Source organism: Cydia amplana, chromosome 7, assembly GCF_948474715.1.
Source record: "Cydia amplana chromosome 7, ilCydAmpl1.1, whole genome shotgun sequence".
In the NCBI taxonomy this organism is placed as follows: Eukaryota; Metazoa; Arthropoda; class Insecta; order Lepidoptera; family Tortricidae; genus Cydia; species Cydia amplana.
The window spans coordinates 13,677,974-13,691,376 of NC_086075.1; the positions used below are offsets into that span (position 1 = coordinate 13,677,974).

Below are 13,403 nucleotides of genomic sequence, written 5' to 3' on the forward strand. Positions count from 1 at the left end.
AAACCTGACGTTAGTGTTCCCAGGAACCCTGGCAGAGTTGCCGCTATGGATGGCAATTCATGGTCAAGGAATGAACCAGCGCAGCCCTGTGGTCACCACTATTGCCTACTAGGCGTTTACTCAAAATTAAAAAATCATGTGAGCTCTAGGTCCCAAAGGCCCGGGCGTTTCCACCCCAAACGGCTCAAAAATGAATATTTGCGCCGCTTAAGGTCTTCGACCGTTTCGGCAGCAGCTGTAGTTTTGTTTTCCGGTTGGTATCAAATGATATGCATATACATATTTTCCTACTGCATTACTGGTGGTGTGATAAATTATCCTTTATAAGCTCTATATCCACCCAATTCATGTCAACAATCTATTAAAATTAAGGTACAGGTCCTTTAATAAAGTGTAGTCATGAGGAAAGTTCTGTGTTTTCCCAAACTACAACTTTACGTGCAAGAGCGAATCTTACATAAACGCTTTATTTTAACAATATACTTTTTCCTTCTGAGCTGGATGAACGGGCATAGTCGTTGCATACGGACACGCCATCCGTCCATTCCACGATAGAGGTTTTTCACACAAAAAACAAAAGGAATAAACGTTGGCAACCTTTGAAGCGTTAGTTTAATAAACTCTTTGCTCGCTGTGCACTAACTTGCTTTTCTTTTCCGAATAATATAATTATGTAGTAAGTAATGCTCGATTAAAAAACTCATCTGATTTTTTAACATGTTTTCACCCAACCAATTCCAAATCCAAACTAGTTCTACGTGATGGCATAGAATACTTTTTGTGTTATTCACTGAGAAATAACATTACGCCGCTAAAGTATTCCTTAAAAATATAATGTGCCTGAGATTTTCACATGCTACATGCTTCTAGTTTTTAGGATTTCCATGTTGAACCTCTATTTGAATGATATTTTTACTACTAAACTTACTTAAACTTTCTATGAAAACTTTAACCCGACGATTAGTACCTATTGTTTATAGGCTACATTTTCATAAAACACTTAATATTGACTTGAGTCACTTGACCATTTGTAATTGAATGACTCCAATAAAATTAAAATCAACTCAGAAAATGATTAGGTAGAATAAGTATTTTAAGTACCTACGTAAAATAAAAGGTAGGTAAGTACCTATAATCAGTAGCAACGCGACAGTGACAAATGGTTGCTGCGGCCGAGTTGTCGACTTTGTTACGTTTTTTGCTCCAGTTTGAACAATGATTTAACAAAGCAGTACATGCACTATTAAACGCATTTCCTAAAAAGGTATAATATATATTAGCGCATTACGAGTGCGAAAATTTCCTATTCGCAACGAGTGGCCATAAATTGAATCACGACCACTCCCTTCGTGTTTTAAAGCGATACGAGTTACGAATTACCTTTTCGCACGTGAATTGTACAACGTTTTACAGTACATACGGCCCTTTAAATTTTCGACATACGCACGCCTAAGCACTAGAGCGGTAAATTAACACCATATGTACTGTAAATACTTATATAAACCTGTTTTAGTTAAGATTTGTACGGTCAAAAAGTTTAATATTATTTTTATATAAGTAGATTACATATTTTCAAAACGGCACAAAGCAACCAGCGCCTAGGGGAGCCCATCAGGAGCGTGTCACGAGTGAAGTGCGCGAAATTACATTCTCACACATTCTTTTGAAATACGAGCTTTATTACCCCAAATAAAATATTCCCTCACCTAACGAGAAAATATGAATTTCACGGTAAGTTTACTTTATAAAACTTGCAGTCTGTTGCTAGAATATCATCTTATTCTGGGTATATTCACATACGAATGTTTTATTAAAACATCTACCTAGTGAAATTTCAGTAATATTCGACAAATCGTAACACAAAGTAACACAAGTACCTATGCCATTTCAAAGGCTATTATTAAGCCTTACAGGCCAAGTCGAGTTTTAGTTATTCGATCTGTTTCACGCTGGTTAGGTTATACGCTGAGGGTATTTCAGCGTCAATTATGCCTCTACTGGCACTTTAAACCTTTTATGGTCATGCTGGCCGTTTTTTTTAAATACGCTAAAGGTAAACATTTAAACTAGGTATTAATGTGTAAATTATTTAATATAGTAATACTTGAAATTTAACACTAAGTACATTAAATTACTTTAGGTATAATACAAGGAACTTTGTACCATATTCAATTGTTATTATGTAATAATAATTAAATAACAAGCTTCAATAATAGTAAAAACACACAGTACTAGGTAGGTACCTACCTATAGATAACTTAATATAAAATATACACACAAACATTAACTTAAATTGTGTGAGTAGTAAGTTATTCACATAACTTTTTATATGCATACATGAAATAAATTAAGAAGTTTGTTGTTACTTTTATAAAAAAGACTTTCAAATATTTTTTTACTACAAAGTTTAGGGAATACGTTTAAGTATTGAATTCAGAAAATATGACACTATGTTTTTAAGAAAAAGCACAAAAAACGCTTCTCTAGCGTCAGCTACTCACTCCTATAAAATCTAAGATAGACGGCAGATTAGGCTGCATTGCAAAACTATGCACATAAGATGAAGTTATCACAATGTTTTTTTCTAAATTAAACTACTATCGTATGGTCGACGAATCCAAAAGCGCGTACCCTGCTGATGCCGCCATCAGGCGCCATGGTTACTCTGACGTGCGTCACCAGGTCCGACTCACAGTTGTACCAGTGCTCACTGTGTGCTGAGAGCTGCAAACAAAATTGGATTTTAGTGTCTGTTTCTTTAGGTATGAATCTAGTATTATTTATTTAAGATAATAGATAATAGATTTTAGGTATAATGTAAGAATTGAATAACTATCGTATTGTTTATTGTTATGGACTTTTGTTCGAAATAAATGATATCTGATTTTTTGATTTGATATTAAGAGTACATAATTACTAATTTCGGTCAGAAATGGAATGTTACCCTTATGCTGGTTGGATACGGATATGGAAAAAAAATGTGGCAAGATGGCAAGTGATTTGTAGGAACTCACCTTGCTTGGTCTTAGGATGTTATTCCACTGTGGCCTTGATTCAGGCGTCCAATCGCGGCTTAAGAAGGTGCCCTCTATCTTGACAGAATCGGGAAAGTTGCCTTTGAAGTGCGCAGTATCCACACACAGCTCTTTGATCCTGCCCGGGAAACCCAATTTGAAGACGGCCCATTCTTCTCCTGAAATAAAGTAGCCAATTAAAAAAAAGCGCTAACCAAAACGGTTGTTCATTGAGAGGTGCTTTTAATTTGGCTGAGTAATGTAACTCAAAGATAAGAGTGAGCCTTAAATAAGATTAAGGTTGGCGAACTATATACATGTTTATTTTGTTACACAGTTTTGAAATGAAAGGGTCCTTAATATTTTAAAATCGACACAAAGTACTCTTCAAAGAACGTAAATACCACGAATCTAACCTATACAGTTTAGTCCTCTTTTGCTAAAAAAATGCTAAAAATCTCTATATTGTTAAGTGTAAGGCCTGAGTGGACGCTCATGTTGTGCGTGCAGCGGGACGGGGCGTGCAGCGTGCATGTCAAACAAATGCAAACGTATAGGAGCGGCCTTAGTGCACGCTGCTCAAATCACTTGTGAGCCTGACGCCACGCTGCATGCCCCGCCAAACGCTCCGCTGCAAGCGTCCACTCAGGCCTTACACTTAACTGTCGTGAAGTGTACTGAAAGACTGATCGCCACAGGGTCCAAATTGATAGTAAAATAAATATGGGTACCTTACCAGGTACTTTGAGCGTGCCATCCTCGTTAGCCTCGATAACCCCCGGTCGGTCGAGTCTCCTGGCCGTCTCCCACCCGTCCGACATGCACTTGCTCTTGCAGGGCTTGATCATGTTGCGCGGGTGGCCGTAGTGAGCGTTTGAGTAACCTGAAATAGTTAGGTTTTGGTAAGACTAGTGTTTCGGTCACGCTTTGGACATATTGGTAACATGATTTATTTAAATCGTGTTCCTGTATAGTAGTAGAGTCTACTGTGGGAAACTGCAAAATTCATCAACTTAAATCTTAAGTAAATCAATGTGAGATCTTATATGCATTGATTTTATTTTGCATGAAGATATTTATTATGTTATATGGCTTCGGAATTTTTGATAAGGTCAACCGAGGTAAATGCGTCTTTTAAAGATTTCTTCTAAACGGAACATTTTAGAACTATTGCAACCCTCTCTATTTGAAGTGTGGTCACTGAACTGAACACTTTTAATGCAGATGGCTATAATAGTTCTAAAATGTTCCGTTTAGAAGAAATCTTTAAAAGACGCATTTACCTCGGTTGACCTTAATTGAAATCAATTTCCTATTAAATTCTTAGCTAAATATTTACCTTGGCACGTGGTGCCGTTTAGCAAGGACAGCAAATCCACCATGTGATGAGGCAGCGGCCTCTCGGCCCTTGCTTCACCGTATACTCTGAGTCGCGCAATGCCACCATCAGGGAAAATGTTTACGCGGACATGTGTGTATGCCTCGTCACTCAGTACCTATAATGTTAAATAATTATAATTTAAGAAGATGATGTTCTAATAGATTTAAGCCTGTCAAAGGACATTACCTATTTAAACAAAAATCTATATTTAATTTTACATGAAACATTCTACCAATCAAACATAAAATGAAATTTAACAGGAAAAGGCATTCATTGACCGAGTTTAAACGGGATAAAAGCAGTTTTAAGGAAACCTTGACCTATTGAGGTTAGGGATTTAATCTAATACTGCTATAGCACTAGGACTTTAGAAAACGTGCTTGAAAGTTTGAAATAATTCTCTACGAAAATTCATTAGGTACCATAGGTACTTATTTTGTTTGGTATACTTGAGTTAGGTACTATTTCAGTCAGATCAGTTACCTTTTGATAATTCAGTCTGGTCTCTTCGTAGCCTGGTCTGAGGGCAGTTACAGGAACGATCTCATTCCACTTGCTGGTTGCAAGCCTCTCTACAGCTTCTACTTCGTGCTTTGTACACGCTGTGCCCATACAGTCATTTCTTTCCGGTAGCATTGATTCTTCTGTATTAACATTAATAAAAAATTGTGAAAACTCTTACAACAATGCAACTATTGTGCTATGATTAAATGGAATAATTAAAGAACAGTAAAAAGAATATTTAACTTTGATAAACATACCTTCCGGCGTTAAACAGGCGGCTTGTAACGAAAATTTTGGCGCAAAGTTTCCAGTGAAGTACGCTGTGTCGATAAGAAGACCTGTAAAAATACACAAATGTAATAAACATGTAAGTCATTCAAATATCGTTTGATATTGTACAAATAAACGTTTAGCTAACAAGAGTAAATTGATACTACCTATCTATCATTAAAAAAGGAAGATTGAGAACAAATTACAGAAGAAATTCTGTAAATAAACGCCAATTGCTTAATTGCAAACCAGACCAGTGGCTCTCAGACCAGGCTACGAAGAGACCAGACTGTATTATCAAAAGGTAAGTTGATCTGTCAGAGACAGAAATGAAAACAGAGACACGCTGACAGAGATGAAAATAAATTCTGAATACGTACCACGTATAACGCACTTGGTGCCAAGCTTCAGTATACACCAATCATGGCCGGCCACGCGCTTGCGTCTGGTCTCCCATCCATCCATCCACTTGCCGTACTCGGTGTACTTGTCAGCGAGCCACAGAGGATCGCTGTCTGCCAGCATATTCTCGCATGTCGCAAAGAAGTCATCCGTCGCGAACGCTACCTTGCCACCAGCCTGTAAAAAGGATGTAAATTAACGTAAATATAAAACTAGCGTGGAAGATAAGGGGAGAGGCCTTTGCCCAGCAGTGGGACACTATTATAGGCAAAAAAAGAAAAAAAAAAAGCAGACAATTAGGTAAAGGTAAACATATTCCGACGTACCTACGTACTATGATTTGATTGGTTTATGTCTTTTACTTATATACCTTTACCTGGTAAACATACGGCAAATAATAATTTTAACAATTCCAGTATAAATGCTTTCAAGGAAATCTTGGTCGATTGGCAATTGTTATGATATCTATACGGGTATTTTCTTGGAAATATCTTTTAAACTGCTGCTGCTATACTAAAATAGTCACAACAAGTAAGGTACCTACTAGGGAAAAAACCTTAAGCTACACTCTTACTGAAAATACTTTTTAGTTTATTTTTTAATTGTAGAACGTTAAGTAGCCGAACAGTTTTTTTACAGGTGTAGGTGACTATCATTATTTGTCGCAGTGAAAAGAGATCTTAAAATGGTAAAATAACGTAACATAAGAAAACAAGTTATCATTAACTGTCAAAAAGCAGGAATAGCAGAAGTTATTAATCGCTGCCAGGCTTAACGTTTCCCATTTTTACTCCGCCCCGGGCTTCATAAGCCGCTGCAGCGGCATGATTGACGTAATCTGCCCATCTGGCCTACCTCACTATTTCGGTCTGAATACACAGATAGAAACAAAATATCGATTAAAGGTGAATCCAGTTGATTGGTATCGAATTGAAAGGAAACTTCGGTATTATATCGAGAATCATATATGAATGCGCATTAAATTGAGGGGCGGATTTTTTTTATGATTTTTCTTTTCTTTTTTTGCGGATTGTCTGTATGCACAATAGTATGTATTTACAAAAAGTCATAATTTTGACGGCAGCAAATTTAATTGTTTTTTTTTTATCTCATTCAAAGTCACGCAAGCAGTAAAATTTTAATAACCTATTCTAAGTGTAAATAAAAATATAGTATATTACTAGTACATATACAATTAGAAATGTATAACATTTTACACTCACTGTAAAGCAATGCACGACAACTTTGTTTTCTCAATGTAAAATGAACAACAACTAAATCAATGTAGATTATGGAGTTCACTAAAATATAACCTTCCTATTTTTAGCATGGCGAAGAAATGTAAACTTTTTTAACGACTAAATTAGATTATATCTAGACATCTAATTAAGGGGTGCACCATAAGGGTACTTAAGGTGAAGGCCGTAAAGGTGAATTTCGCCACAGAGTTCTGGTTATTAGGGGCTAAGTTTGAGACCACAGCGCCTGGGCACTGCTATTGCCACTGCGGGCAGTTTGCATTACTTTAACTGCTTTTAAGCCAGTTGGGGGAATCTAAACCACGTAATTATCTTTATGGGATACCTACCTTGCTTTGTCTCTAATGAGTTAACATAATTATATTTATTTTAGCTTTATATTTATACTTTTCATAAACATTTGATTTGACTGACCGGTTTTAAGACTCGACAACATAAGAAACTTTAATTGACTAAAATGTTTTATCTGACCATCGCTTAAAAAAAGAAGACTGTCGGGCTTACACCAAAAATTGAAATCTTATGTCAAAACCGTTTACAGCCAAAATTCAATATTTCTGGAACCCGGAATTTCAAAAAAGCTATTTTTCTACTTCACAAGCTTTACCTACCATACATGCTTGAAGAAGGCCTTTTCACAGCTGGTACGGGTTATGATAATAGTAACTACAAGAGCTTCTATAGTAAAATAAGACTTACGCCAACACTAGCGAACTCGCTAAGCTCCGTAAACGCAGGCGCTTTCGTCTCAATCATTCTTCACACTTGTCGTTTCACTTTGTACAGCTGGATCGACTTTGGATGCCTCGGGAGACTGAATGACTGTGAGCCGAGCGTGCTCCACTTATATAGCTGTTAACACACTGATAATAACAATAACAAAACCAATGGCTTTATCACAATGCTTAGGTCGCCCGACTGACACGGGCCCATCTAATATGGTTTATTCCGTCACACCTAGGATTTGCACGACGGATCCGAAATGTATGGGAAGATCCGCGGATCCGGATAATTTCATACATTCCGAATCCGAATTGCAAACCCTAGTCACACCTTACAGTCTTCTTTTTGTAGTCCATTGGAATGTTCCCCGGGACGGCACCTTTTTTGGTTTCTGACAACTAAGGGCACAACTTACCTACCTATGTACCTACAGTAGAGTACATCTAACATCCCGCTCTAATGCATGACACGTTCTCTTTCTGACTTTCACGGTATACAAGTGTTTTTGTTTTGTTATTGTTTGCTACGTGTAATAAATACTGTAATAAGTATTATTATTAATTGCTGAATAAAACGTTTAACAATAACAAATTATTGGTTAATACTTGATTATAGTCTGAATTTGAAATTAAGTATGCCCAACTGGAATGTCTTTATAAAGTTAGAGTTTTCAATTCATTAATATTCTACAACATAACCACACCTCGTAGCATTTAAAATTTTAATAAATACTTATACGTATAACTTGATGTTTTCAGGTTAAACAAGAAACATTTTTAGTTAAGCAGAAGATAGGTACTTAAAAGTCGGTCAGTAACATTTACGAAAAATCTAGTTAATATTTGATATTAAATAAATGAGTCCTACTAAATTCTTAAACATTTTAAAAATATTAGATCAGAAACATTTAAATATTGCGTTTAAGGATTGTATTGGAATAATACGATTAAACGTTTAATATTAATAGTACTCAATATTTTTCTCGTTAATAAAAACCATAACAATCAACATAGCCACCGCAAATCGTAAAAAGAATGTCAGTAAAATCGGCCAGCCGTGGGTTTGAACAAAAAATACAAAGGATTTGATTTGTGTACAAAATAGTGGAATGTTTAAAATCTAAAAATATAACGCGCTAGACGATTGAATTATAGAAGAATCTGGAAATAGTTTGGTCGATGTCGGAAAAGGTTAATAGGAGCAAAAACTGATAGAACCATTTATTCGCTATTGTGAATTCATTGACTTTTTTGTGTTGATCCAAACATTGTAAAAGCTAGAGCAGAACTGTATATTAACTTGTACCTAAAAGTAAAAATCGGACGTATACTTACAAAACATGATGGATAGGTACTTTAATTGGGTAAATACACGATTAATTATTTGCCTACCCTTGTGCCAAATAAAGAAGTGGCTCTGTGAGCTATAGACCTCGCGATAGGCTTCATAAGCATAAAATGTAGCGTGAGTCATTATCATTCACAATAATACTTAAGGTAATAGACCCTACTGGCATTTATGTCCTTCATACCAATTTCTACCATTTTCCAAGAAATTAAACGACAGAAAAAATCTATTGGACTACCCAACATGATCATCACGTGAATCGGTCGAGAAATGGGACCTGCAGAGGAGAACACCCGGACATACCATGGACCTAGAATATTACGGACGGACTGTCACCCAAGACAAACTGTGACACTGCAATGGCGGACGGTTTGAATGTGTGCGTGTAGACGAGTGTTACCATGTAACACAAATTCTCCCCTAATGGTGAAACAATTATTTTTAATATCGTCCTTGTTTTCAAATAAAAAAATTGGTACAGTTTTACGTTAGACAATAAAAAAGGTGTGTACGTATCTGATTTTATAGGTCTTGAAATTCGCAATATTGCACAATTACTTTGTGCAAACATTATTTTCAATACCTAATGATACTTAGCATCGTAATGAAATCAGTTCGTCATGTTTTTAGGGTTCCGTAGCCAAATGGCAAAAAACGGAACCCTTATAGATTCGTCATGTCTGTCTGTCTGTCTGTCTGTCCGTCTGTCCGTGTATGTCACAGTCACTTTTCTCCGAAACTATAAGAACTATACTGTTGAAACTTGGTAAGTAGATGTATTCTGTGAACCGCTTTAAGATTTTCACACAAAAATAGAAAAAGACAATAAATTTTTGGGGTTCCCCATACTACGAACTGAAACTCAAAAAAATTTTTTTTATCAAACCCATACGTGTGGGGTATCTATGGATAGGTCTTCAAAAATGATATTGAGGTTTCTAATATCATTTTTTTCTAAACTGAATAGTTTTTGCGAGAGACACTTCCAAAGTGGTAAAATGTGTGTCCCCCCCCCCCCCCTGTAACTTCTAAAATAACAGAATGATAAAACTAAAAAAAATATATGATGTACATTACTTGTAAACTTCCACCGAAAATTGGTTTGAACGAGATCTAGTAAGTAGTTTTTTTTTTAATACGTCATAAATCGCCTAAATACGGAACCCTTCATGGGCGAGTCCGACTCGCACTTGGCCGTTTTTTTAATTTGTACATTTAACTGGAAACATATCTGGTTTTCAACAAAAGAATTATAATACATAACAAACAAACGTTAACTATCAAACATGCATGTAAGCGTCTAATCTCCTTAGTACCGGGAAATTACCATACCGACCTAGTTTGAAATGCACAATCAATAATTTAACCCAGTCATTCTCAAAGTGTGTTCCGCGGAACCCTAGGGTTCCGCGACACCCCTGCAGGGGTTCCGCAAGAATTTAGAATTATGCTTATTTAATAAAAAAAATACACTTCTAAAAACTATTGTTTTATTGTAGGGTTCCATCAAGTATTTCGCTTTCCAAAAGGGTTCCGTCAAAAAAAAAGATTGAGAACCGCTGATTTAACCATTTACCTAAATGATCTCTTAATACATAATGATTTAATAAGAAGGGTATCAATTACCCTACTTTCGGGAAATTACCCTATTCATGTTACTGGTCACACTCCTGTTTTGCAGTTTGATAATTTATAAACAACAAATTATCGTGATTTTACGTACTAATTGATAAACTTAAGTATGAAAAGTTATTCCGTGACTTTTTCTTTCGATCGGTACAATTCTAGCAGGATTTAGCTACGCATGCCGGCATATTTTATATTTTTCTTCGACATGTTTATTTCAATGACGTTTCGATTCGTCTGACGGCAAACTGGTGGATGTGGGCTGTCAATGTGTATGTGTCACGCGTAAATACTATGAAACTGGTGGATGTTGGAATCACAGTTGTGTTGTAAGCGAAATTCTGTCCGTAATATTATAGGTCCATGGGACATACAAAGGAAAGCATTTTCACCCAAGCTGAAACGGAGACCTTCGCTAACGCTCGATTAATAACAAAACGTATGTTTCGACTAAACACCTAAATCACAAACGCTGCTAAAATTGCAAGTTACAATTGAAAGCGCTATAATAAAATAAGTAAAGGTACCGTAAAACGGGGTGAGTAGATTTCGCGGGGAGAGGAGGGTTATGAATGGGGAGAGAAGGTTTGAGAGGGGGGTGAGAAGGGATTTTAAGGCTACTGCTACAAAAATAATGTAAGTATTCCAATTTAAAATGGAGCTATAGTAATACGCATAATAAAAAAATCGATCCAACAATCTTCCAAAATCAACTTCGTATTTTAACTCCTCTCACCCCGAGTACGAGGCACTACGCGGTGAGGTGGGTCTTCCTCTTTATCGTCAAAGTTGAAATGGAACTACCCAAAATAAAATAAAAAGTAAAATACAAACGTCCGGAACACTTATTATATACACCATTCAGTTTTCATATTATATGTAAAAATAAAATGTTATCGAGGTTTGAATTTCAGTTTTGACCCTACTCACCCCATTTTACGGTAACAAGTCTGCAAATCAGTACAATAAGTACGTACTCTGAAACAGTAAAAGACTCAAACCTTAACAATAGTAACACATATTACCTACCTATCAATTATCATCTTGAGTATTAAATACTCAGTGTAAGGCTTGAGTGGACGCTCCAGTTGGGCGTGCAGCGGGGCGGGGCGTGCGGCGTGCATGTTAAACAAATGCAAGCGTATAGGAGCGGCCTTAGTGCACGCTGCTCAAGTCACTTGTGACTCTTGTGAGCCCGACGCCACGCTGCACGCCCCGCCGAACGCTCCGCTTCGAGCGTCCACTCAAGCCTTACACTTACACTTAAGTACCTACAGAATCGATTTGCGATTGCCATAACAAGATCGGCAAACGAACGACGAACATAGATACTCGTACCTATACTTTGAAGTATACTTTAAAAATACCTAAAGCACACGAAGCGGAGCCTATGTGCCTAATGCATAGCGATACAAAACTCCGCATACAACGCTATCTGAAGATCGTGAAATCATTCGGACGACGAATGAAACACAGGTTAAATGAAAGGTCGGCCCGGGGCAGAAAACTGGATGTTACTGAACCGAGCGATAAGAGCCGGCTCAATACTGTCATACTAACTACGTCTCGTCTGAATCTATCGTGTTTTACTTGTTTTTAAAATCGGGTTAAAAAAGTTGTTTTAATCCAATAATTATTATTCGGCACAAACTACTTATCTGGGGGCACGGGAGTGCCCCCGCCAAGTCGAACAAAACAAAGAGGCACGGCCATACCATCCTTTTCTCGAAGCGATTCAGGCCATTTTCGACGTCCTGTAATTTTGTGCTGGCTGAAGCTAGAACCCTGAATTTTCAGTGACATATAGGGCTTAACATGTTATAGATATATTCTCAAAAACATTAAATCGGAACTTGTAGTTTAAGAATTATTGTACGTCAAAGTTCTTTAGTTTCGACACTGACACACTCACTCATTCACTCACCTACGATCATCATAATTCTAAGGCACTTCTAGCATACCCACAAGTTTTAAATTTTAAACATAAGTAGTTTTCAGCTTATGAAGCCATAGAAAACCTAAAAATATTGCAATATCAGTCACGTTTTAAAGATCTAAGAACTGCATAAGTAAGTTTGTAATCCCATATAAATATATGATATTACAAAGTTACTGTAAGGTACACTACGATGTACGATGTGGGTATGAATGAAGATGTGTTTAGTTATGATATGTGTATACTTAGTATGGGTGTGAGTACACGAAAAGAAGGACTGCCTACAAAAAGAGATGAGATCCCATCAAAAACATTACATGTAAAAAGGTGCAAGTCTCGCAACGCTTCTACTACAAAAAAGTTTAGAGATGTTTGGGGTGTTAAAACCGTATCAATAAGATATCTTTAATTTGTAATACATATAATGACTTGGCAATCGCACATAATGCTTTACTCGTACCGTACTCGTAAATATCTGTAATGCTCAAACTGCAATTAGCGCTAGCGTTATGTTCAATTTGAATTATTTTATTTTTAATATGTGATGATGATCCTTAAGTATGTCATTATGCAGCCGTGCGATGGCCAAGTCATTATATGTATTACAAATTAAAGATATCTTATTGATACGGTTTTAACACCCCCTGGCACTGATTAAAATAACCGACTTGGTTTCACATTACATCTCAAAACTTTTTTATAGTAGAAGCGTTGCGAGACTTGCACCTTCTTACATGTAATGTTTTTGATGGGATTGATATATTCCCGAAGAGTTTTTACTTATGTCTTACCTAAATATATTTGTTCATTCACCGGATGGTGAAAAAAATCTAAATTTAAATACAAATAAAAACTAAACATAATTATATAAACATCTAGGTACCTACTGTTATCCGCCTCGGGCTCCTCCCGGTGCACAGGTGTCCATCACGCTCGCTGCG

At 36.6% G+C, this 13,403-nt stretch overlaps 1 protein-coding gene across 1 annotated transcript; it reads right to left on the reverse strand.

Annotated features, from left to right (window-relative positions):
* Nucleotides 1–2,470: 2,470 nt before the first annotated feature.
* Nucleotides 2,471–7,685, reverse strand: LOC134649595 (allantoicase-like). The gene is made up of 8 exons (XM_063504415.1): nucleotides 7,530–7,685; nucleotides 5,550–5,748; nucleotides 5,157–5,237; nucleotides 4,879–5,039; nucleotides 4,354–4,510; nucleotides 3,751–3,897; nucleotides 3,015–3,193; nucleotides 2,471–2,724 (listed from the first exon to the last, which is right to left on the reverse strand). The coding sequence occupies exons 1-8, from the start codon at nucleotides 7,584–7,586 to the stop codon at nucleotides 2,590–2,592; spliced, it is 1,116 nt and encodes a 371-aa protein (XP_063360485.1). The 5' UTR covers nucleotides 7,587–7,685; the 3' UTR covers nucleotides 2,471–2,589.
* Between the last annotated feature and the right edge of the window lie 5,718 nt (nucleotides 7,686–13,403).